The sequence below is a fragment of the Cyanistes caeruleus genome, chromosome 19, assembly GCF_971803275.1.
Source record: "Cyanistes caeruleus chromosome 19, bCyaCae1.hap1.1, whole genome shotgun sequence".
Classification (NCBI taxonomy): domain Eukaryota; kingdom Metazoa; phylum Chordata; class Aves; order Passeriformes; family Paridae; genus Cyanistes; species Cyanistes caeruleus.
This window is the reverse complement of record NC_141719.1, coordinates 2,222,472-2,248,308: the sequence shown is the minus strand read 5'-3', so window position 1 is coordinate 2,248,308 and position 25,837 is coordinate 2,222,472. Positions and strand designations below refer to the sequence as shown.

General features: G+C 43.6%; 1 protein-coding gene across 2 annotated transcripts; it reads right to left on the bottom strand.

Annotated features, from left to right (window-relative positions):
- Nucleotides 1-709: 709 nt before the first annotated feature.
- LOC111937212 (myosin heavy chain, skeletal muscle, adult-like) lies at nt 710-16,234 on the bottom strand. 2 transcript variants are annotated; one of them, XM_086857374.1, is made up of 38 exons: nt 15,992-16,234; nt 15,763-15,906; nt 15,515-15,671; nt 15,188-15,215; nt 14,975-15,089; nt 14,802-14,894; nt 13,633-13,696; nt 13,442-13,540; nt 13,249-13,352; nt 13,027-13,165; nt 12,659-12,777; nt 12,412-12,561; nt 11,284-11,454; nt 10,012-10,318; nt 9,842-9,927; nt 9,279-9,366; nt 9,068-9,185; nt 8,735-8,858; nt 8,519-8,655; nt 8,162-8,417; nt 7,449-7,691; nt 7,166-7,342; nt 6,935-7,080; nt 6,757-6,847; nt 6,279-6,668; nt 6,037-6,163; nt 5,674-5,792; nt 5,201-5,397; nt 4,229-4,412; nt 3,977-4,142; nt 3,679-3,803; nt 3,098-3,406; nt 2,747-2,950; nt 2,373-2,498; nt 2,108-2,278; nt 1,916-2,020; nt 1,681-1,776; nt 710-1,361 (listed from the first exon to the last, which is right to left on the bottom strand). In XM_086857374.1, the coding sequence occupies exons 1-38, from the start codon at nt 16,193-16,195 to the stop codon at nt 1,206-1,208; spliced, it is 5,835 nt and encodes a 1,944-aa protein (XP_086713500.1). In that variant the 5' UTR covers nt 16,196-16,234; the 3' UTR covers nt 710-1,205. The 2 variants fall into 2 exon arrangements, with proteins under 2 accessions (XP_086713500.1, XP_086713499.1); XM_086857373.1 differs by having other exon boundaries at nt 9,068-9,366.
- Nucleotides 16,235-25,837: the final 9,603 nt, after the last annotated feature.

The window sequence follows — 25,837 nt, the reverse complement described above, 5'->3', positions numbered from 1 at the left end:
GAGGACCTCCCAGTCCTGAACACTGGTTGCTACTAACACACTGCTGTGGTCAGTGCAAAAGGCTGTGCAGTATCTCCAGCTCCCTTCCCCAGCCATTTCACAGCTCTTTGAAGTACTCCCTGTAAATGTAGAGGTGTAGAGATAGCCAGGAACCTTAAGGGACCAGTAAGTGTCTCTTAGTCAAAGCTAAGTCTCATTTACCATTCCCACATCTGTTTGTAGACGGTTCCCTCAGCAGTACCTGATGTGCCAGGGTCTAGTGAATGGTTTGGGAAGCTGCACTGCTGCTTGCTGTGCAGCTTGCCTCTAAACACCTATTCCAGACTAAGGAAGCTCCAGTGTGAGTGTCATTGTGATGTCCCACTGGGCACAACCTCTGCTCTGGTTCAGGAAAACCTCTGTGTTCTCCAGATTCAGCACCTCCTGAGGCTGCACAGCCCTTCTGGACTGATGAGAATGGCTGGGGCTGGGAAATGTCTTTGCTGCCTCTTCCTCTTGGCCAGCTTTTCCTCATTTTTGTCCTGCTCAGGCATTATATTCTGCAGTGTTACCCCATGTGGAATGAAAAGGAAAACAGGTTCAGTTTTCAGTTCCCTAATACAAAAAAGCTCATGCTTTTCTGTGAAAGGAAAATGGGAAACACTGTTTCTCAGTGTGGAAACACCATGTTTAGAGCTTCTCTATATCCTCAGGGTGTCAGACTTGGAGATTTCTATATGGTGTCATGTTAACAGAGTTGCTCTCAATTCCAGCATTGGAAAATAAAAACAGTTCCTTTTGACATGTATGCTTGTAAACTTGTAAAACATAGGTTTACAATTTCTCTTCCTAAAGGACATTATTTATTTAATATTTATTTATTCTAACTTTAAATCACAAATTCCATTGCTGGGAAACACTGTGGTACAGTGTGAAAAAATTTGTGTGTTCTCATGCCTATTACTCTTACTGTAGCTGGAGTACTGGAGTTTCAGAATCTTACTCCAGAAAATACAGGAGTTTACTCCTGAATATTAATTGTTGGAACACAATCAACACTTAAATAACAGCACAACTAAAATATAACTACTGCTTTTTATGCAAAGAAATCTACGGTCTTTAGCCCTTAGACACTGACAAATTTATAAACTCTTGTTGCAGGAGGGAGGGATAGAGGGTTCACATTTTGTGTAGCCCTCAGGTCACTTTGCTGCCTTGTGACATCCTCATTCTTCCTCTGCTATTTTCTTGCTGTGAAACTCCCGGCTCTTCACTCGGAGCTTGTTGACCTGTGACTCTGCAATGTCAGCCCGCTCCTCGGCTTCCTCCAGCTCGTGCTGGATCTTGCGGAACTTGGAGAGGTTCACATTGGACAGCTCCTCCTGTGTGGGGAAAGGGAGTCAGGGCTCAGGAGCACAGGACAAGGGTTTCACTCCTGCTGCAAGTCAGCCTTATGGGGCTGCAACTCTCCATCCCCCTCCCACCAGTGCTCACACACCAGCCTCACACAGAGCTCCTCATCCTCCCATTTTCAGGACCCTACTGGGACAAGCTTCACCAGGACTGTGTCACCCCTTTGATTTGTCATTTCTGTCCCCCTCCTCAGCTGGTGATTTTCAAAATTTCTGATATTCCTCTCTGGGACACCTGTGTGACACCCACAGGAAGAAATGCTTTTTTATTTCCCCAAGCAATACTCACAGCTTCCTCAGCTTGTCTCTTGTAGGATTTCACTTTCATTTGCAGCTTGTCCACCAGATCCTGCAGCCTGAGAATATTCTTCCTGTCTTCCTCAGACTGTAGTGTTGGCAAAGTGGGAAGAGTAAATTATTGCTTTCTGCACACCACAATATAGCATTTATCCCTGGAGTATATGAGAACATCTTTTGTTTGATCATATAAGGGTGCATCAGTCCAAGGAGCCCTCCTGCCTTACCTGGTAGGTCAGTTCCTTCACCCTCCGCTCGTACTTGCGCACGCCCTTCACAGCTTCAGCGCTGCGCTTCTGCTCAGCATCAACCTCCCCTTCCAGCTCCCGCACCTGCAAGGACAAACCCATCCCTGCAGCTTCCCTGACAATGTCTCTGCAAGGACACGCTCACTCAGGCACAACCCCAGCCCTACACACCCTGGCCTCCAGCTTCTGGATCTGCTTCTTCCCTCCCTTCAGTGCCAGCTGCTCGGCCTCTTCCAGACGAAGCTGCAGGTCCTTCACTGTCTGGTCCAGGTTCTTCTTCATCCTCTCCAGGTGGGCACTGGTGTCCTGCTCCTTCTTCAGCTCTTCTGCCATCATGGCCGCCTGATCAGAGCAAAGGGTCAAAGCCATTTTGGGGCTGGACATATCTGGAGGAGACTACATTCATCATTGGCAATGCCAGGAGTGCCCAACTCACATCTGTGATGGCCTTCTTGGCCTTCTCCTCAGCATTGCGGGCTTCCTGGATGGTATCCTCCATTTCACTCTGGATTTGGGAAATGTCTGTTTCCAGCTTCTTCTTGGTGTTAATCAAGCTGGTGTTCTGTTGAAGGAAAAAAGCATATATTTTTGTCCAGTTGCTTCATACCAGTTTTAGAAAAATCAAATTACCTATTTTTATTTGTGTTTTTGTTACAGTTTTATATGAAGAATACAAATAATTGAAAAATGGCAATGAGAGACTGCTGAAGACTAATTGTTATATTACAAGTAAAAAGGATAACAGATCTATTGGTAATTTCAATTCTCTAAATGCTGTAGGTGTTACATGTCTTCAATTCTAGAATTTACCTGAGTGTGGAGGAGCTGAACTCTCTCACTTGCATCCAGAAGCTCCTGCTCAGCCATTTTCCTCGACCTCTCCGTCTGCTCCAGGGCTGCCCGGAGCTCCTCAACTTCAGCCTGCAGCAGGTTTGCTCTGCGCTCCACCATGGCCACCTGCTCCTTCAGGTCATCCTGTGTCCTGAGAGCATCATCCAGATGGATCTGGGTGTCCTGGAAAGAGAGATACAACAAATTGGGAGGCATATTCTATTTACTTATTTTCCATTTTCATATTAATATAGAAAAGATATAAGTGTAAAAGAGAAATATTTGTAGCCGCTTAAGAAACCAGTGAACACCTGGTCTGTAATGCAATACCTTCAGCACTGCCTGGGTGTTTCTCAGGTTCTTCTGTGCCTCTGCAGCCATGCGATTGGCATGGCTCAGCTGGATCTCCATCTCATTCAGGTCTCCCTCCATCTTCTTCTTCAGCCTCAGGGCTTCATTCCTGCTCCTGATCTCAGCATCCAGAGTGCTCTGCATGGAGTCCACAATTCTGAGGTGGTTCCTCTTCATCTGGTCAATCTCCTCATCTTTCTCTGCTATCTTCCTGTCGATCTCAGACTTCACTTGGTTGAGCTCAAGCTGCAGGCGCAGGATCTTCCCCTCCTCATGTTCAAGGGAGGCCTGGAAAAATGTAAAATGCAGTAAATTAAAAGAAAGTTACAATGTCAACAACTCTACATGAATTGTTAACTTAATGAATAATGTATAACCAGTGGTCTGAGCTTACTATAACGGAGAAAAAAAGTATACCTGTGGATTCAATGATTTTAGTGGTGTGAAGAAACCCTGTTTCCTATGCCTCCAATCAATTCTCAATGAATAGAGTTACATAAATGTTATTTGAAGTCTCTGAACTGTGTTGTAACTAGTCAATTAACAGCAGAGGGCTTTACCTCAGCTTCCTCTAGGGAGGCTTGCAGTTCAGATTTCTCCTGCTCAATCTGCTTCTTCACTTTCTCCAGCTCATGAATCGCCTTCCCTCCCTCCGCAATCTGCTCGGTGAGGTCGGAAATCTCCTCTGCGGGAACAAAGATCAATGGCATGGTCAGGCACAGAGCAGAATGGGAAGGATCCTGTCCCACCAAGGTGACAGGCACCTCTGCAGATCTGCAGGCACAGACCCATGAACAATGGTGGTCATGGCTGATGGTGAGAAAGGCCAGTGAGGGGAGCAGAGGGCCAGGGACTTACGCTGCAAGTTCTTGTTCTCCCGCTTCATTGTTTCCAGGTGGTCCAAGGACTCCTCATAGGCATTCTTCATCTTGAACAGCTCCGTGCTCAGAGAGCGCGACTCCTTCTGCGAGGCCTCCAGCTCAGCCTGTGTTTCCTCATACTTCTGCTTCCATTCTGCCAGGATCTGAAGAGAAACGGGGTGTGAGTCGGGCTGTGGCCATCACAGGGGCATGCTCTGGCCAAGAGTGCTGGTGCTGGAGGCCAAAAGACCTTGTCAAAGTTCTTCTGCTTCTTATCCAGAGCAGCACAGGCAGCATTGGATCTCTCCACATCAATCATCAGGTCCTCCACTTCATTCTGCAGCCTCTGCTTTGTCTTTTCCAGGGAGGCACATTTGGCGTTGACAGCCTCAACATGTTCCTCTGCATCCTGCAGACGCTGGGCCAGCTTCTTCCTGTGTTAAACATATCTCATGTTTTAAGAGAAAAGGAGAAGTTGTCGTATGTGTTCGATTAGCTTTTCGTAACAGGATGTCTTACAAGTTCATTGGTAAATGCAGCTCACCGTCAGCAAGCAATTCAATTTTGTGATGCTTTTCTCAAGACCATGGTTAGCCATTTCACAGTCTCTGGTTCACGTTCCTCTTCCATTTTTCTACATATTATGTTGTGTCTCTCTGCCAGTCTCTGTCTTCTACATTTGCCTGTGATTTTTTCTCCCAGACCCCATGAATTACTGAATTTATTTGCTATTCTCCTTTTGCCCCTATGGATGCTAAATCTGAACCAGAGTGCCTGTAGTTATTACAGGCCACATAGCTCTCAGGCCTGACTGAAAGCTAGCCTGGGAAATTCATGAGAAGGAATTAAAACAATTCTCAGAGATACTAAACAGCCTTGCAGGTGTTGTTTTGCAGCTTCTTGTTTCTCCTTGCAGGAGACAGTCAAGGGGGGCAGAGTGCCCCTAACCAATGATGGTGATGTAGCACTTTGTTAACCAATAAGAGTTTCCTTTCTGTACTTTCCACGTATCTGTCTATAAGACAGAGCTGAAGCAATAAACTAGGAATTCTCCTGTTGTGACTCCTTTGAGAGTCCATTGTCGTTCTTTAAAGCCATTCCCAATCGGAATGACATGCCCCCACCCCAAGCAGAATACTGACTTCCTCCTGACAATGTCACAGTGATTTCCAATTATTTCTGTTCTTAATCTCTGCTAGCTTTCCTCACTTTCCCCACGTACTTGGCCTCCTCGAGCTCCTCCGTGCGCTGAATGGCGTCTGTCTCGTATTTGGTTCTCCACTGAGCCACCTCGCTGTTGGCCTTGGACAGGGCTCTCTGCAGCTCCCCCTTGGCCTCCTGCTCCTCCTCATATTGTTCCCGGAGCAAGTCACAGTCGTGGCGAGCGGACTGCAGGGCGTGGGCCAGGGCGCTCTTGGCCTGCAGAAACAAGGGTATTGTGTCATGGAACTGAAATATCCCAGGAAATCTGTCTGAATATTAATTGGACACTGGATTATGCTTATATGGAAATAGACAACCATGCACTCAATGAGGAAAGAAGCTGGGACTGAAAAAAAGAATAGTGGATAAACTGTAGGTAAAATTTAGAATGAGATGACATGCACCAAATTACATGAGATTTTTTTCCTTGTCTCATCAGGGTGCTTCAATAGTGACATAAGTGTCTGGAGCACCTCTGGGAGAAGGAATCACCTTTATCTCTTCCTCCAGATGCCTCTTGAGTTCCTCAATCTGTTGGGTGAAAGCCTGTTTGCCTCTTGACAGCTGAGAAACCAAAGCATCCTTTTCGTCCACCTGGCGTGAATATTCACCTGAGAAAATACGCAGATACAAAATGGTTTTGATGCCATTGATGGTGACACTGCAAACATTTGGAGATGTAAATCTCTAAAAAAGATGGTTCACAGTCCATGGTGAAACTCATAATTCCATTTCAAGCATTTCTCAGTAGATATGACCCAAAGTGTGTTGAACAGACCATTGTGCCCATTGGAGTAATTTTTGCAATAACTCTGAGACATTATTGATCCGTACATGTAGATGTTGGTGTCTCACCTGACTCTGTCTGCAGACGAGCTCTTTGAGCATTGAGGTCGTTGATCATGCGCAGATGCTCTTCTTCCTTGGTCTTAAGCTCACTGAGCTGATCTTCCAGTGTGCGGCACATCTTCTCCAGGTTGGCCTGTGTTTCAGCATAGGGAAAGTGATGAGTTAACCATCCACACTCTAAAGAAGGCCAGGTACAAGAACTGCATTGTATTCCATTGGGTCAAAGAGCCAATAAAATATTTGTGTACCTTGGCTTTGGAGACAGACTCCATGTTGCTGGCCAAGTCATCAATCTCCATCTTCATCTCACTCTTCTCCTTCTCCAGCTTCTGCTTCACACGTTGCAGGTTGTCGATCTGCTCCCCCAGCTCAGCGGTGCTGTCCGCGTGCTTCTTGCGCAGGGCGGCAGCCGTGGCTTCGTGCTGCAGCGTGGCCTCTTCCAGGTCCCGCCGCATCTTCTGGAACTCTGCCTCACGCTTCTTGTTCATATCAATCTGAGCTGCTGTGGCCCCTCCTGCTTCCTCCAGGCGCTCACTGATCTCCTCAAGCTCCCTGGACAGGTCAGCCCGATGCTTCTCTGCTTTAGCTCGAGAGGTTCGCTCTGCCTCAATTTCCTCCTCCAGCTCCTCAATGCGCGCCTGCAGAACAGGAGGGACCCTTCACACCCGTGCCCTCCTCCTGCCTGAGCTGAGCCTGAGCAAGAGAGGGGAAGGAACACAGACTTGCCTGCAGCTCCTTGATCTTCTTCTGAAGTTGCATGCCCAGGGCTTGTTCATCCTCAGTTTTGCTCTGGATCTGGCTGATTTCAAAGTCTTTCCTTTGGGCCAAGTGAACCGTGTTAGAGCTCAAAGGAAAAAGACAAGTGGTGCAGTCCAGCACTCAGGAGCCCCAGAGCCACACTTACTTCTTCAGTTTCTCATCCAGCTGCTGCTTGTCATTCTCCAAATCCATGATGCTGTCCTGGGCCAGCTTCAGGTCTCCTTCCAGTTTCCTCTTTGCTCTCTCCAGGTCCATGCGCAGTTTCTTCTCTTGCTCCAGGGACCCTTCCAGCTGAACACAACAAGACCTTCAGTGCTCTACCAGCCAGCTCAGGCTCCATACCTGTCCTGTTCCTGCTCTGTGTCTGTGTGCTTACATCATCCACTTGCTGTTCCAGCTTGATTTTGGCTTTGGTCAGAGTATTGACTTTGTCCTCCTCTGCCTGCAGGTCATCCAGGGTCTGCTGATGGGCCTCTTGGAGGGCTTTCTTCTCTTTGGTCAGCTTGGCGATGGTCTCATCCAGGCCTGCCATCTCTTCAGTCAGGTTTTTCACCTTTAGGAAGAAGGAAACAAATATAAATCAAGGAAATAGATATAGTAGTTTTGTAATAGCACTCAACCCATTTTCTGGAGTGCAAATAACAGGTTCTACCTCATACCTTGTTTTCTGTGGCGTGTTTTTCCTTCTCTACCTTGGCCAGTGTTAGCTCAAGGTCATCAATATCTTTCTTCAGCTCTGAACATTCATCCTCCAGTTTCCTCTTCTTGGCTGTCAGCTCAGCATTAATTTCCTCTTCATCCTCTGCTCTTTCAGTCACTTCCTTAATTTTGGCTTCCAGCTGTATTTTGGTTTTGATGAGCTGGTCACACCTTTCCTCAGCATCAGCCAAGCTGTCTGCTTCCTGGTGGAGAGACAAAGATTCTGTTTGATTATAATATTTGAAAGTTTCTCCTCTTTATCTTTTAGCCTATCCACTCAAAGAGCTTTAAAATGTTGTCATGTTTTCTGCCTGGGAAATAGGTATGCAAGTTCTCAGTTATAAATGCTCAAGTTTTGTTGTTGTTGTTTTTTATTCTTTAAAAAATATCTCTCAGTATTTATACTTGTGATAATTAATGGAGTAGGGGGTTTAGGTAAAACTGTATTGTGGAAATCTATAGATGGCATGTTCCTCAAAAAAGCAGGAACTCCTTCACCCACTTGAAGCACTGTGTTTCTTTTACTATCTATCCAAGAGTTCACCACGCTCCTCTAAGACACTACTTGCTAAGTTTCATATTTAATATAATGGACACCTGGCCTTCTGCCTGAGACAGAGCGTTAAGAATGAGCAGGTGCTTTTCTGACTGGGAAATAAATGGTGATACTCACAGCCTGCACTTGGAGCTGCAGGTCATTTTTCTCCTTCAGTAGAGAAACCATTTTTTCCTCCAGCTCTTTCCGCTTTGCCTCAGACTTTGCAAGGTCTTCCTTGGTTTTCTCAAACTCTTGTTTCATGTTGGCCATCTCCTTCTCAGACTCTGCACTCTTCAGCAAGGGCTTGATCTTGAAGAACAGCTTCATCCATGGCCAGTGTTTGACATTCATGAATGCACGAATGTTGTACTGGATGCAGAAGATGGACTCCCTGAGGCATAATTAAAAAGTACAATGAGTATTCTCAGTCTGGCGAGTGTCAGCACTTTCCCAAGAGAAAAATTACTTGAACTGAAGAAGACAAAGGTGTACCTGCGCTCCACCATTCTCTGGTATGCCACCCTCGCCAGGAAGCCCCTACACATGGCCTGGGTGCGGGTGATGAGCTGGGCCAGCTTCTCATCCCTCATCTCCTCCAGGAGCCCTATCAGCCCAGCTTTGAAGAACACCTTGAGAAAGGGAATGTTGTAGCACATCACTGTCAGGTCGAGCAAAGCCCAGGGATGCAGTGAATGGGGGAATTTGTACCTTGGTGTGTCCAAATTTGTACTGGGTGTGGTCCACATCGATTGAGCCAAGGAGCTTCTCAGAAGCCTTCTTGCTGTCAATGAACTGTCCCTCGGGGATGGCACTGGCATTAAGCACCTTGTATCTGTGGAATCAGAGAAAATAGGAGGAAGAAAATATCCACTTATAAGATTGTTCCATTTACTGAAACCAAGAGCAGTGTTTGCAGCAGAATCAGACTGAGGAAGCTGGAATTTCATCCCTCCATACTCAGAGACCATGACAAACTCAGCTGTCTGATGGAGAGCAGTTGGTGAGGACACCTGACTTACCTCTTCATTTCATAGCTCTCACCTCTGTTTGAAGTCAGCATAGAGGACTCTGCTGGGGAAGCCTTTCCTGCAAATCCTGATCCCTTCCAGCACGCCGTTACAGCGCAGCTGGTGCAGCACCAGCTCGTGCTCCATGGCACCTGGCAATGCAGAGCACAAATGAATGGCACAGATTGCAGTGCAGAGGGGAATGGATGGATCAGAGCAAGGATCTTCCTGCCTGAGCAGCTTACCAGGTGTTTTAGTCTCATTGGGGATGATACAGCGCACAAAATGGGGGTGAGTGCTCCGCAGATTGGTCATCAGCTTGTTGAGGTTCTCCTGAGGGATTGTGATTCAGTGTGCATTTGTAAGTAAGGTGGAAAAATAACCCTTTGTATTCTTTGAATTTAATATGAAAGACCCATAAATGGAGATAGACTGGGCTGAAAATTGCCAGCTGAGAATGCTTCAATTAGTTGCTCTGTTCCTCCTGATTCTCAGCATTAAACATCATCTTGTAGGATAAGAAAAACACGCCATCAGCTCAATGAAGGGTAGAAAGTGGGCACATTTTATGACAAAATTTATGTCTATATTAAATGTAAGTTTAGGTTTTTACAATGTCATTTTTCATTCCATAAGATTTTTGTTTGCAATGGTGGTCTAAAGAGAAGATAAATTTAGAATATTTTTTGGTTGGTTGGTTGGTTGGTTGATTGTTGAGTTTCTTCTTTGCCTTTTTTTCCTGTGTCTGAGCCAGCTAAAAGTGCAGAATAATTCTCTGCTTATGTGAAAAGAAAAGGTGTTTACATACCCGGAAAAGAGCTGAGACGGTCTGGAAGGAAGAACCCTTCTTCTTGGCACCTTTCTTGCCACCGCCACCACCACCACCACTAGCCTCTGATAAAGTAAAGATAATGAAATATTGGTTGCTTTGGGGACCAACCACCATGCATCAAAGAGAGGACATTTCAGAGAACTGACCTGCCTCTCCTCCAGCAGAGGCAAAGAGTAAAGCCAGGGTCTTCACAGATGATTTCTGGTACAGCCCAATGACAGTTTCATTCAGAGGGTCCTTGTTCTTCTCCAGCCAGCCAGTGATGTTGTAGTCCACTGTGCCAGCGTAGTGCACCAGGGAGAAGTGAGCTTCAGCCTTGCCTTTGCCAGGCTTGGGCTTCTGGAAGTTGTTGGACTTGCCCAAGTGCTGGTCATAGAGCTTGTTCTTGAAAGAGGTGTCAGTTGCCTTGGGGAACATGCACTCCTCTTCCAGGATGGAGAAGATGCCCATGGGCTGGGAGAAGCAGCAAAAAATAGCAGTGATAAAATACAGGTCTGCCATCAGAAGGGGACTGCAGTAAGGTACAGGAAAATGAGAAATTGGTTACAGGAAAATGAGAAATTGGTTGAATTTCTGGATCAAAAATGGATGAAATCTTTGTCAACTTTTGCATTCGCACTTTAGACAAAATACAAATTTGCATCTGAAACTAATGCATTTAATGACTGATACTGTGACATTAATCACACAAAATTTTCTAAATACTTTTGAAACTGATGAGTTGAAAGATGATCTGATTTTTACATTATCACTTTCACAAAGTAATTTGTACAGTTGAAGGTGTCTTTCTAAACTTGACCTTAGTGTAACAGATCAATAGATCTTTCAGCTACTTGCTGAAACCTTATTTTTTGAAGATGTCTTTCCATTCCTGTACAAGAGGATGTTACACAAAACAGTTTCTGCTCATAGTGCTTTTATTAATTGTTGTTCATCAAGTACTTTTTTTTCTATATACACCTATTATTTTTGTTAGAAATTATTTTTCAGAAATCCTAGTGTTAATATTGAAATAATAATATTGAAATTGTGTCTGGATTCCTGAAAAGAGATCTTTCATTTTTATAGACCAAGAAACTCACTTCCAGAAAATACTTTTCATGAAATTACGTGTGATTACGTTGATGCTTTTTTTGACATAGAAGAAAAACTACATTTAATTTTTTTTTAAAATGAATAGCAGTGTAGTTAATGGATAACCAAGAAGCACTTCATTTGTAGCCTGATCACTAAGGTTTTTAGAACTTACTTTCATATAAATACAATACTGAAATGGCACTTTCTGAATAGCCAGGAACATAAATGAATAATAATGGGTCAGTTTGTAAAACATTAGTGTAAGAAAAAGTAAGCCTAAAGAAAAATTCTGAAATCCTGTCATGAAACTCATAACAAAATCTTAAATGTAATCAACACACCTTCTCAATGAGCTCAATGCAGGCAGCCAGGTCCATGCCAAAGTCAATGAACTCCCATTCAATCCCCTCCTTCTTGTACTCCTCCTGCTCCAGCACGAACATGTGGTGGTTGAAGAACTGTTGCAGTTTCTCATTGGTGAAGTTGATGCACAGCTGCTCCAGGCTGTTGAACTGCTCAGTGCAAAGACAAGATTTACTCATTTTCAAGATAAAGAGCTGCCTGTATAGCTTTCCCCTTCATACCCAAAATCCCATCTCAGAATCCTAGGCAGGATGTCCAATCAAGACAAAAATGTTTTTAATATTAAAACATCCAATTAACTATTTTTAAGGAGTTTTTTTGGGTTTTTTTATCATGTGGGATTTTTTTGGCTTATTTTTTACCCTTTGCTAGTTTAGTTATGCTGAAAAAAAGATTTATTTTTAAATTTAATTTCCTATTTTTTTGTTAGTCTTATTAAGGCAAAATTTACATCACTCTCTTAATTTATGTAAATTTTCCCATTGTCCTTATAAAAACATTAAACATCCTCAGTGTTTGGTAGCTCTGGATTGGACTCGGATACACTCCATAAATATCTATAGAACTTCTCAGTCTGAATTAGAACAGCCAATGTACTCTTCCTGTTGGAATCACCCTTTGGCTATTAAGAAAAAAAGTATATATATATTGGTCTTGTTTTCCAAAACCTTGGTTAACTTCTTTGTGAGACTTAAGTCTACCTTTCTCTTCCTACACTGTAATATTGTATCTTGGATATTTATATGCTATTTGTCTTTGGACTATTTTTAATATTAAGTTCAAATTATTGAAAAACTGTGATATTTGTGCTAATTATGTAAAAGGCAGATGCTTCTTCCTTGTGAGTCATATAAAAAAAATACATATATAAAGATCCATTGAAGCTCATGGATTGGCCTGAGGAAAAGGCACTGACATATAGAATGGAGGAAAATACTTCCAGAAAGTAACAAAGAAATATTTTTCGAAAAATTCACTACTAATTTGAAATTACAAGTGAGTGCAATGTTTAAGAAAAAAACCCAAAACCAAACCACCATAAATACCCAATATCTCTTGACACCTAATGGCTTTAACAAGATTTGACTGATTTCTGTGCTTCTTACATCAAAGATCTCAAAGCCAGCAATGTCCAGGACACCAATGAAGTACTGCCTGGGCTGCTTCGTGTCCAGCTGTTCATTGATGCGAACAACCATCCACAGGAACATCTTCTCATAGACAGCCTTTGCCAGGGCACCCACTGAATTGTACACCTAAACCAAAGAAGATTGAAGCAGAAGAAATACAATATCCAGAGCAAACAGTACCTGATTCAAGTCAGGTTCCCAGTCACCAGCTGGTTGTTGTTACCTGCTGCACAGTTTGGCCCTTGGTCACGTATTCATTCCCCACCTTGACGCGGGGGTAGCAGAGGGCCTTGAGCAGATCTGCTGAGTTCAGACCCATCAGGTAGGCAGCCTTGTCAGCAACTAAGTACAAGGAGAGAGGGAGGAAGTAACAGAAGAGAAGTGATAATTGAAAGATTATATCCTCTAAGATGCAGCTGTTGGTCTCAGCACTGAAATTTTGTGATATCTTGAAGGGAAATTTAGAAGCATGAATACTCTGGAAGCTGAGATTTATGTATTTGTGAAAGTAAACGGAAGAAAAATACATGATTGCCAACTTCCAGCTATGTAACTGTTTCTGTTCTTAGGAGTTCTATAAGATTCTAATACCTTCAGTGCCATCAGGCTCTGCCTGCTCCTCACGCTGCTTCTGCTTGAACTTCAGGTTCCCGTAGTGCATGACAGCCCCTGTCAGCTTGTAGATGGCTGTTCTCTCATCAGCAGTGAAACCCAGGATTTCAATGGCACTCTGGTAACAGAATCAGTCAAATAAACCACCTCTGGATCACTACAAGGAAGTTTCACCACACCAATATGCTCTGTGACACTCACATCTGTAGCCATCAGCTCCTCCTGGTCATTAATGCTGGCGACAGTGATCTCGCCTTGACTCACAAATTGGTAGTCATAGGGGTTGGTAGTGATGAGGAGCATGTCTGTAAAGAGGAATAGGATGTATCTGGGTGTGAGAATGAAGATAAATATTAAACACATTCAGAATTTATGAAACAATAATACTTCCTACCAATTAGCTCTGGCTTCTTGTTGGACATGATCTGATAAAAGATGTGGTAGCTCCTTTCCGCTTTGAGCTGGAAAGTGACTCTGGACTTCTCCAGAAGATCTGGCAAGGATGGTAGGACAGAGTTAGACCTGAGAAAGAATACTGAGATGGAAAGGGAGGAAGGAATGGGGTCAGGTCAGGTGGTCTCTTACAAGTTTCAATGTCAGCAGAAGCCAGCTTGCCTGTGGCCCCAAAGTGGATTCTGATGAATTTGCCCTTTTAGAGGGGAAAGAAAAAAAAGACATTTTGAAATTTCCCCATGACTGTAATCATATGACCTTATATTTTCCACAGAGGATAGACTTCAAATGTAGAAGTTGTTTCACTTTTATTTTTAATTTAACAAAGCAAAACAGGAAAAAAACAAATTCAGGAAGTTCTCTATACTGCCAATACTAGTAGATGAATCTGATCTTTATTATCCACCATTATTTAATGGATAACCATGAATGCACATGAATGAGAAGCCCACTAACAAAGCATTTTATTGGGTCATTTATGTTGCAATTCAAACACCTGGATATAGTGAAAGCCATTTACTAATCAGAAAGCATGTTGTGAAGGCAGATTTTGGTGGCATAAAAGTTAAACAAGGATTATTGGTCTTGTGGAAAGCAGAAGTCAGCTTTTCCTGTCTGAGTTGTAGAGATAGAAGCAACACACCCAAAACAAGGAGCTTTAGGCTGAGACTGTGGATTGGTATTGTGATTTTTTGAGGAAAGTCACAGTTAATCTCATAGAACTTATGAATGGCTTTTTGCATTAAAACGATCAAAAGAACATGCCATAGAGTAATTTGTTTTCTGGTAGTATGTATTGAAGGAACCCTGTCTCTACCCCTTTCTAGACAACTTATATCAAGGTCTGAACAGTCACATAAATACACCTTCTCCATTTTGTGCCTAAAACCCACAGATTCATATTTTTTCTGGTCAGATGAAGGCCAGCAAAATTTCCATCTGGCAATTTCTATCTTGTATGCTCCATCTTTCCTTTCTTCTATATTACATTGATTTCCACAAAATTGTGTCTTTAGTACATATGATAGAAACTAAGAATATTTGCATATATATATAGAGATAGATGGATAGATAGATATGTAATTATATATAGATATTAAAACATATTTAAATTAGCCCCCTTTGTATACAGTATTGTACTTCCTATAATTAGATAGTCTACTTTAACTGGCAAAAATACATAAAATAGAAAATAGTAGTTTAATGAATAAATTCATCTGACTTTGACACTTCAGAAGTGACAGCATGTTCTGACATCCTTTTTCCCATTTAAATGACAACTTCTTTAATAAAAAACTCACAAAGCGTGAGGAGTTGTCGTTCCTCACGGTCTTGGCGTTTCCAAAGGCCTCCAGCAGTGGGTTGGCGCTGATGATTTGATCCTCAAGCGTCCCCTGCAGAGACATAAGAATTCAGTCACTGTCTTTAGCTGACAGGGCAATGAAGGCCATTCAGGCTGTTCTTCCTCACTCACCTGCATTTTGCCTGATGACTTCTCCTCCTTCTTCTTGTCCCCACTGGCTGCAATTGTTGCAAAGTACTGGATGACACGCTTTGTGTTCACAGTCTTCCCAGCACCGGATTCTCCGCTGCCCAAGCCAAGAGAGAAGCAGAGGGTGCGTGGTCAGGCAGGAGGTCCCCTGGCACCGGGCAGCCCCGCAGGGACCCGCGCAGGGGGTGTACGTACGTGATCAGGATGGACTGGTTCTCCCGATCTGTGAAGAGACAGAAATACAGTACTTAAAAAACAACAGAGAAGGAATGAAACACAGCTGAATGGTAAGCTGAATGTTTTGCTTGATGTCAGCTTGACTTCAACAAGCAAACCTGTCAAGCACATCACTGAGTGCAGAGGTGTCTTTCATTTAAAACAGTAGAAACAATGCTATGAAGATAGTAAACCTCACAACAGATGTGTGTGTCAGAACCAAGAAAGCTTTGAAAAAGTCTCTTCACTTTGCTGAGACAGAGAATCCCTTCAGAGATTTCAATGGTCCAATGCCAAGGCACTCACCAGTCAGCATGAACTGATAGGCGTTGTCAGAGATGGAGAAGATGTGTGGAGGGGCCTCCTGGCGCTTCTTGCCTCGGTAGGCCAACACCACCTCGGGGTTGTACACCGGCAGCCACTTGTAGGGGTTGACAGTGACGCAGAAGAGACCCGAGTAGGTCTGTGAGGAAGGGACACAGCACGTTGGCTTCCCCTGAGCCTGGCCCAGCACTTGCTGAGGCTGCCCAAAGGAAGCTGCTGCTGCCACTTACGTAGATCATCCAGGCTGCGTAACGCTCTTTGAGGTTGTACAGCACGGCGGGTTCATGGAGGTGGGTCATCATGGCCATGTCCTCGATCTTGTCATACTTGGGAGGGTTCATGGAGAAGATTTGATCTTCCTTCACTGTCAGGGTCTACCAAGGAAATAAAAGATCCTCATATATCAGCTAAGAACTCAGTGAGGGAAGAAAATGTCCTTCAGCCTTGTTTTTGACTCACCTCTCCCCCTTCAGTCTTGACAGTGACTTTTCCTGATTCCCTGCTTGTGACTGTCCCTTTCACAAAGGATTCCTTTGCATGAACCACAAAGACAGATGACTTGGCATCAAAAGGTTTGTTCTGGGCCTCAATTCTCTCCTTTTCCGATTTTCGGAGGTAAGGAGCGGCCTCCCCAAAGATGGCCATCTCAGCGTCTGACGACATGGCTGCGCTCTATGGTGATGCTTGCCAGAGCAGAGAACACTGTCAAAGAGAAGATTTGTTACCCAAATGAGTCAGTACTTTTTGTTATCACACACTTTATTGATAGATCCTAACAGTGCAATGAAAAGTGTGACTTTGAAGAATCTTGAGTAGTTCTCTGGTTCACCTGCCTGTGCAATAAGGGCAAATGTTGGATGCAGGTTCCCACAGCTTTTTCTACTGAAGTTTTTATTGTATCCAAGAACAGACATTTCTCAGTCCCTCTGCATTCCAGTTTAATGTCTGATGATCCTGATGGTGATTTTCCCCCTGTTTATAACCTAATCAAAATTTCTGTGGCTGAAACTGGCTTTATTTATCCCTCAGGCTTTCACTCTGCTCGTTTGAGAAGAGTCTGACCCTTTCCATGATATAACCATCTCCTTTTTGTTGAAGTTAACAATAAGATAACCCCTTTTTAATTTCATTCCCAGTGTAGACAAACCTCACCATTGCAGCCTCTTCTCATACATAATTTTCTCCTACTTATCTTTATAGATCTCCACTGGATTCATTCCATAATGTCACTGTCTGGTCAGCAGAAAGCACCAAACTGAACATTTTGCTCTAGATATGGTTCCTGAATGCAGGGAAAGAAACACTTGTCTTTACCTGCTGACCATGCTGTTCAGAGTGACTGGCAATGTGCTGCTGACCTTCCTTCCCCCAAAGTCACACTGTGACACTTGCACCAGAATTCATGACCTTTTTCTGCAAAGTTGTTTTCCAAAATGAAGTACAACCTACACTGCATGGGACTATTCTTTCTCTCTTGCAGGATTTTACACTGCCTTTTCTATAATTTGTGAGGTTCTTAGCAGCTTCAGGATGAAGTCATATGAGGATCTTCTCCGGGGTAACATTGCTCTGTAGCATAATTGCAAGTCTCTGTTGTCATCTAAAGTTCCTGAGGATGCATTCCATGGATCATTTTGGTTGCTAATGGTCCAGAACATGTTCTGAGGACTTTCTACAGCATAATGTCTTTTGCTGATGCTCTGAATCATTCACTAGAGTTGTTTGCTTCCCATCTCAAATGACTTAAGTAGTATGTGAGCAACTGGCATGTAAGGACACATAATTCATCAGGTTAAAATACTGGACAACCAACTGTTTCTTCTTATTAATTGTTAATTGTTTGTGGAAATAACTATAGGCAAAGCTAGAAACCTCAGCAGAAGAATTTATAAATCAAATCCAGATATCTGAATGCAGTACTGGATTTCCAAAGAAATACCATGTGGGCAGTAATAGAAAGGATCTGAATTCCAAGTAAGTTAGACAAACAGGCAGTTTGAAAAGATGTCATGTCATAACTTTTAGTTAGGTAAATAACCAAAATGTTAACAAACATTTGCAGCTACTTCTAGTAGCATGCAGAGCCTCCATTTTATCCAGTCCTCTTCCAGAGGAATAGGAGCAGTACCTCCCCCTTTTAGTTGTTTGCTTAGTTGGACAGCTATTTTTGCATTTTTATCAAGTTTACTAGTAGGAGGCCTACATGCAGATTATAACCCTGAAATATCATTTGGAAAGCATTTTTATAACATTTATATGAAACTGCCAGTTTCATATGCAGCAATAATTACAAGTCTATAAGGTTTTGCAACATTCTGTTCTGTTGGCTAGCTCTGTCTGTCTGGACTTCCTGCCAGAACAGATCATTTACCTCACTGTTCCATAATTAAACAGAAGGAATCCCCAAGAAGCATTTCCTGGCATTACATAGTGGCTACTGTCTTCAAGCACAGCCACTTAGGAAATCTTGCTGGCTGTGAGCAGCCTGTCCAACCATCAGCATGCTTTATTTGTCATAGCAGAGCGGTGGCCAGGAACACATGGGCACACAGCAACTCCCTACAGAATTTTACAATAATTTGTCACCATGAAGAAATCTGTTCTACAGAAATCTTTCAGCTTTTTCTGTCCCTTAAATGGGAGCAAATGTGGCTCTTACCTCTTATGCTATGAGAAGATTCCTTGCAGGCTGGGAGGTGATCGGTGCTGTAAAGCAGAAACAGCAGAGGTCTCATTATTGCTGCGCAGAATTCCAGGTCGCAAAGTGGAAATACCAACATGCTTTATGGTACAGATATCAAATCCTTCCAGGTACATGGACATACATCAGGACAGCAGGGCTGAAGTAGGACTGCAGGGACACTGTTCCTTTCTGCCAACCACAGACGTGCACTTACCATGAAGCTTCCTCCGCAGACAGAGCAGCCCAGATTCAAGGACTCTTTTATAGGGTCTGGTCAGTGCATGCTGAAGATGCCTCCTCTGTCTTTGGGCAAAGTATTTTTGGCCAACCTTGTTTTTGGCAAAGCATTGTCTGGCAAACTGAATGTATTGAAAACTGGAAAGTGATGTTACTAGATATAATTAGAAAATTTTGGTCCCTTCCTTGCTATGTGAATAAATCGCCTATAAATAATATGAGACGATTCCTAAGGAGGGAAATACAGCTAATGATGACTAGAGGAATGAGGGTAACCACTAATAACTGTAAGGCCATGGATGCTCCATGAATCTGAGCTAAGGGAGCAAGGGACAGCCATTCCCTGGACAAGCACAGTGACATTTGGATGCATACTTCAGCTTTTTCTGAGGACATCATATGTCTGATGACAGTCATCCTTTCACAGAGCTCTCTTCTTACAGATCTTGGATATGATATGTGGATTTCACTGTTGTCTGCGTTGCTTACCTTAGTCAGATTATTACGTATTACTCTGTTTCACTTCTGTCAGTTGTAACATAATATAGTGCAATATATCAGGGAGAATAGACACCTTTAACCATTCTAAGTGCTCTTTAAGTTGTATTCCACCTCTGGATATAAATATAAAACAGAATTCATCTGCATATCATCTGATATTCTGGAAATCCTGAGTTTAGATCTTCATAGCAGGATCCATGAGTGGGTTCAAAAGTCTGCTAGATTGTTGTTCCTTTGATGCAATCAATTGAAGACCAGTTTTGGTTTTTGGCATCCAAAGAGCTCTCTGGCAATGATATTTACAGTTTAAATTAATTAATTGAAAAATTCTTTATTTTGGTGGTGCTTATTTCCTTGTAAATCCATATTTCTTCCCAAAATAGGAAAAAGGTGAACAATACCTTTCTAAATAACACAGCAAATAGTACTAACCTATCTTAACTCACATATAGAAATCATTATTTAATTCTAATTAGCTGTGACATTATCCCCCATAATTTCTAGTGCTACCTTCCTTCTCCCAAGATCTGACACCATGCAGTGTTAATACCTCACCAACAGAGAGCTGAACAGTGCCCATCACTATATTTGATAGTTAGGGCTGCTTTTCCTAAATATATAACTTTATGCTCATCAATATTATTTTTCTCCAATGTAAGTATCACAAACTTTTCTCACAGCTATCCTCAGTTTACTTATTCCACCAAGAATAATTTCTTTGTCGTTCTTGAGATATCTAGACATGCTTTTTTCAAGGCCAGAAGTATTTAATCCTTAGCTGTCAGAGATCAAACATGTTGGACTCAGACATGTGAAACTATACAAAATGATGGGTAATTTTACTGTTTGCCTTTATTGAGGTGCATAGTCAGGATACAGCAATAATCCAGGTAAATATTCTGGGAGGACTGAAGGGATGAAAAAGGGGTTTCTGGCAAGACTCAAGACACAAAAAGGCAGAATACAGACACTGGAAGCAAGGACAAGTAACCTGAGAGGAACCTAAGAGACACTGTCTTAGCAACCAGGGACGAGGTTAGGAAAGTCAAAGTCTAAATGGGATTGAATCCTATAGTCATAGAATGTTTGGGCTGGAAGGAACCCTGAAGGTCATCTTGTTCCAACCCCCCAGCCATGGGAAAGGATTCCATGCATTAGATGTGGTTGCTCAGAGCCCTGTCCAACCTGGCCTTGAATACTTTCATCCCTGTAGCATTCACAGTTTCTCTGGGCAACTTGTGCCAGTGCCTCACCACACACCGAGTAAAGAATTTTTTCCTAATATCTAATCTAAAACTGTCCTCTTTTACCAAGAACTATTACCCCTTGTCCACTCACTATCTGCCTGTGCAAAAAAGTCATTCTCCCTCTTTTCTATAAGCTCCCTTTAAGTACTGGAAGTCTATTATGAGATCTCCCCAGAACTTTCTGTTCTCCACACTCAAGGAGAAGGAAAATGTGAGGCCAATGCTGAATTGGGTTAGAGCCCTGCTAGCACATGACATGGAAAGGTTTGAGGTACCTAATTGTAGTAGTAAGACCTTCGGGAAACCTAGGGCACAGAGAACAGGAAGAAAGTCTGGAACAAGGCAGTCATAGCCTTGATGGAAGAGGAACAGGTCAAGGAGTACTTCAGCAAGCTGGACACACAGAAGTCCACAGTCCTTGAAGGGATACACTCACAAAGTACTGAGGGAGATGGCTCACTCTTGATAATCTTTAATCTATCATGGTGGTTAGCAGAAGTGGCTGGAGGCTGCAGGAGAGCAAATGGCACTCCTGATTTCAAGGTGGGCAAGCAAAAAGCAGAAAAGTCCTTGGCTCTGTGTGAGCCCTGCACAGCAAGTCTGTATCATCAACCCTGAGTTCAGCACAAACCCAACACACAGCCCCATACCAGCCACTCTGAAGAAAATTACCTCAACCTCAGCCAAAACCAGCATACTCTCCATTGGATAAACTCAGATATTGCTAAAAAACTGTGACAGTCTACTGAGTGGAAAAAGGTGATTTTGTTCTCTCTGTTCTTCTCTCTGCTCTTCATTTCATTGAGTCTTGGAAGGGAGGTGTTGGAGAAAAATGAGATGTCCTACTGCATGCAGACCAAATTTGCCATTTCAGCACACCTCATCTTGAGGAAGTATTTCTTTGGGTTCAGCTCAAGTTTCAGTCTTTACAAACATCTGCCACTGCCAGCTTTAAGCAGCTCAGTGAGGTTGAAATGTCAAGTCAGGTTAATTTGTGACACCTCCCACTGACATGACAAGTATTTAGGGGTTTTTCTAAACCTACTGGGAAAAGGAAAAAAAAAAGGTCTGATATTTTCACTTAAAACTGATGCATTAATCTGAGCAATGTTTCATCTTACAGTTCTGTTAAGTGGAGGAGTTAAATTAAATGTTTAAGAGGACTCTGCACTGTTACTGTACTGAAAGGTAATTACTACTACTTCTTCCTGTTTCCACACTTGAATTATTAAATTGAGTACAGTGGGATAGTGCTGGAGCAGCACTGACTTACCATGTCTATCAAATGCAGCTAGGAAAAGGGTGCCTAAATAGTCCTTCCTTATGGAAAATATGTAATGAATGACAAAAATTTTGTAGCAAAAAGAAAAATAAGTGGTTCCTGCCTAACGTTATTTTTATGCCATTCCTGTATCCAAATATCTCTGCAGGGCTGGATTCCATCAATGCTGGAAGCAAAACACAGCCCAGCTGAACAAGACTGAACAGAATGAAGGATGTGTATGGAAACAGTCTTCTCTGTACAGAAATGCAGCTTGGGAAAATCAATGGAATTGGGAAAAGCACTTGGGAAATCACACTGGAGTGTGATGTTCTCCATGCAGGAAATGGAATTCAGGCATCCTGAAGACAGGCTCTTGATGAGAATAAGACCACAGAATGACAAAACCTGGTCCCACTCCTCTCCATGAGCAGGGCCACCTAGAGCCAGTTGCCATCTAGAGCCACTCCAGCACCTGCCTCACTTTCTGCCACAACCTGTGATCCCACTGCTCCTCAGCTGCATTCTGTGGTTATTCAGAAGAGTCTGAAAACAAGAGGCCACATTTTAGAGCAGACTGAGTTGTGGAAATGTCCCAGGAATGCTTGTCTCCGGCCCTGTGGAACTCCCCTTGGCACATTTGAGTCCTCATGGTTGTGTGTATTGTAGGGATGTGTGGGGGGATACATTTGGGGTGTGTTTCTTGGGGTGCTGCTGGAGAGGAGCTGCAGGTTGAGTTCTGGATGAGCAGGAGCTCAAGCCCAAGGCCAGAGACTGTGAACTGCAGACCCTTTGCACAACCAGGAACCAGGGGACCTGTGGCCCAGCCAGGTGAGGGACACTCAGAGACATGGCAGGAGGTGATGGCTCCAGATTTTACCACCCTTAGACTGGGTAGGGATAAGAACCCAGTGGTTCCTTTTTTTGGGGTCCCTCCTTGGAGGCACTAGCTCAAGATAGTTATTGCACTATGACTACATTATTTTAAGGACCTGGACATCTGAGACTCAATGATGGGAAACCTGGGCTGCAGCTGGTGAGGAAACCTGGTGTGACTGAGAGTGTGAGGGTGCAGTTGTGAAGGGGCCTTGGTCCCAGCTCAGGCGGTGGGATAGTAACTGTGGGAGTGGCTCCTGGATGGCTGGACAGGGGAGGTTCTTTAATAAATGAACATAAGAATATCTATATCAAGATCTTTGTAGCTCCTTCCTCTTACACTTGCAAAGAGAGGGTTCCCAGTTAGAATATGTAAACACAACGTGCATGTAGTGATCCTACTGAGAATGCTTCCACAGCCTCTCTGATGTGCTGCTTAGAGATCTTCTGAGTCACTGACAATGTCTTTGATATGTTTTACATTTAAATCTAATTTTTATACTATCAATTTGTCCATTATGTGGCATCAAGTAGTTGTACACCAGAGGATCATGCATGTCACTTTGGTGCAAAACCAAATGTATTCCACAGCAAAATTGAAGAAAAAAGAAAAACACAATTCTACAGTTTCAGCATGATAAACAACAGAGAGATTTGACTGAGATGTAGACATAGGGTTATATCCATCATCTTGATAGTTCTAAAGCCCCCAGAAACCCCAGTGGTTCTCAACATTTAAGAAGGCTCTGTCTCTACAGGGATTGTTATGGGCCAGTGTATACAAGAAAGTCTTCAGCCACCCTTGGAAGTTGAGATCTGATCAGATCCACAGTGCCTTGGAGGTCACGTAATGGAAATATCACTACACCTGAAAAGGCTAAAATGAGAGATGATAACTTGAGGTTTGATCCATATCCATTGCCACTGTGTGACAATGGGGTAAATGCTATTTATTATATGTAAATTCTGAGGTGGGATGAGAGCTTGTTAGAAAGAATGCCTGAGATAGAGTTCAGAGCATCAGTGGAAGTCACAGGAGTGCTGTAAGGCTTCACTAAGAGGCAAGATAATGCTGAGTTCACTAGCTAACAGAGTACTGGCATGGGATAAGACCCTGATGACACAGAAATACCCTGTACAATCTCAGCCAAGTCTTCTGTAGGGGCAAGATATTCTCAGGCTTCAACTCACCCAATACAGAAAACCTTTGCTCTGCTCCAGACCTGAGACAATGTGCTTCAGGGTCACTACGTCTGCCCAGCTGCCACACATTTCTGCCACCCTATTTGCTCCTTTTTCTGATATGTAATCACTTTGCTGAGTCCTCAAAAACCCCAAAGGCAGCTGATGGTGTTTCAGGCCTGCCATCAGTCCCAGCCATTCAGCTTCTTCCCTCTCCAAAATGTGCCAGCTTAATGTTCTTCCTCCAGAGCTCCTCCTCCCTCCAGCCTTGGCCAGCACCCAAAGGGCACTAATGAGCCACCCACTTGCTTTTAGGTGGGACAGACATGTCAGGACCTAAGTGCCAGCCCAGAGCATTGTCCTGGCAGTGGCTCAGCCTCGATGGTGTCTGAGGCTGTGTGGCAGCAATGTCAGCACTGACATACCTTGAACTAAATGCCCTCCCACCTCTCCTGCTACCTGCACTGCCACCTGAGGGTGTGCAACACATCTTCATTTCACTCAGGAAAGGACATTTTCCTGTGGTTTGCCCTTTGACAGCCTGTTTTCGTCATATGGACTTGGAAATGTCCCAAATAAACAAATTTGGCTCCCCCGTGCAAAGGATTTTACCAATATTTCTCTGAGGACATACTGAGCTGGACACTGATCACAAACCCATCATTCTGGTGGTTTATCTCCCTTTTTATTTTGGTGTATTTGCTTCCCATCAAGCTTGCTCCCTGTCAGCACTGAGCAAATAACACGTGTGGCTAATACAGAAAAGAAATTGGGAGGCTGCTGCCTTCCCAGCCAGGTCAGCCAGAGGAACTTGCTAAATATGTTTGTCATTCCCTTGTTGTCTCAGACACTGCCAGAATATTTTGAGCAGCAAAGGCCCCTGCAGCCCTGCTAGCTGAAGGGCACCAGCTGGCAGATTGTCTGTCTGGTGGGAAGAGCTCCTTTCCCTATCTCCCAGTGCTCATTGCCTGCCTGTTTTCCACCCTAACAGCAGATTTCCTGCAGGATTTCTTCTAGATCCTGGCTGTTCTGACCCAGCTGGATCAGGAATGCCACAGCTCCTTTGCCTGGACAGTCTTATCTGAAGAAGATGACAGGTTAATCTGTCTTGGCCTGCTTTTGACAAACTGCCTTTCTTCCACTTTTCCTTGTAGTGTGGACTCTGTTACAGGTCTTGCTGAAGGTCACAGCCCTCTGGACAGTCATTCCTTCCCCAGACTTTGTCATTCCCAGTCCTTACTCTAGCCCATACATGGTGTGTGCATGGTATATGAAGGCAGGTCTGGGAACCCCTCCTGAAGGGGAACTGAGCAGGTATGGTCCCAGTAGAACAGAATTTCTCCCCTCAATCTCTCCAGCTTGTCATCTGGTCCCACCAAATGTTGAACTATGGTCTGTTCTCTGTAATGGCTACATGAGAACTCCATAGCAGCCACTCCAGAATGAGTTTCAGTAGGCAGAACACTAGAACCTCATGATTCACAGAGGCATTCAGGGCTGGATTGACTGGTGGGAGAATCTTCTCTAGCCTCTCTGAGAACTCCTCACCATTCTCGATCATTTAGTCAGTCTGTTATAAATTTGAGCCAGAATGGGGTCCAGATAGAATAGGAGATATAGGTGAACTTCAGCTTTTTGCCTACAGGCAGGCAGAAGAAATCATGAAAGTTTATTTATATTTTTGCTAGAGGGCTTTTACTACATGTGCCTGAGCCTTGGACTTCCTAAATATAATTCCCAGTTCTGAGAAAAGTCCAAAAAGTAGAATGTGATTAATCTTAAAGGTTGTCAGGGACTGGTGGACAGTAATTTTGTTTTGATGGTGAGCAGATGTTTTGCCTTGCCAGAGGGAGGACCACCCACACATGTATGAGTGAGGGGCTGATGTCTTGTGTGGTGGAAGGATTAAGGTGTTTGGTGTGGATGTGTCCTGAAGGAAGATGATAAATCTTCCCCCCACCTTGCTCCCCACAGCCCCCACATTGTGAGGAGGAGCTGCAGGAGCCTCATGGCCCTTCATGGACTTTTCTTCCATGAATTCACTGGTTTCTCCTTTTTTTCCTGACCTTTTTAAAAAACTCACAGATAACACAGACAAACCTACCACTACTTCCATTTCAGTTTTATACTACTTTGAGTTATCTGATACACCAGATATTTTATTTAAAAACCTTCCCCATGGGATCTGCAGCTTGTTAGTGCAGTCGTCAGCCATGCTGTCATATGAACAGGGTGTGCTAGAGGCACCAGTGCACCCTGTGGACCCTGCTTAACTGTCTGGCAGGGAACATTCACACTCTGCTGCAGCAGCATTTCTG

Coding starts and splice junctions, on each gene's coding strand:
- LOC111937212 (XM_086857373.1), bottom strand. CDS start 16,195: ATGTCGTCAGACGCTGAGATGGCCATCTTTGGGGAGGCCGCTCCTTAC. Junction 8,656..8,734: donor ACAAATTTGGACACACCAAG/GTACAAATTCCC, acceptor CCCTTTCTCAAG/GTGTTCTTCAAAGCTGGGCT. Junction 2,279..2,372: donor CCAAGAAGGCCATCACAGAT/GTGAGTTGGGCA, acceptor TGCTCTGATCAG/GCGGCCATGATGGCAGAAGA.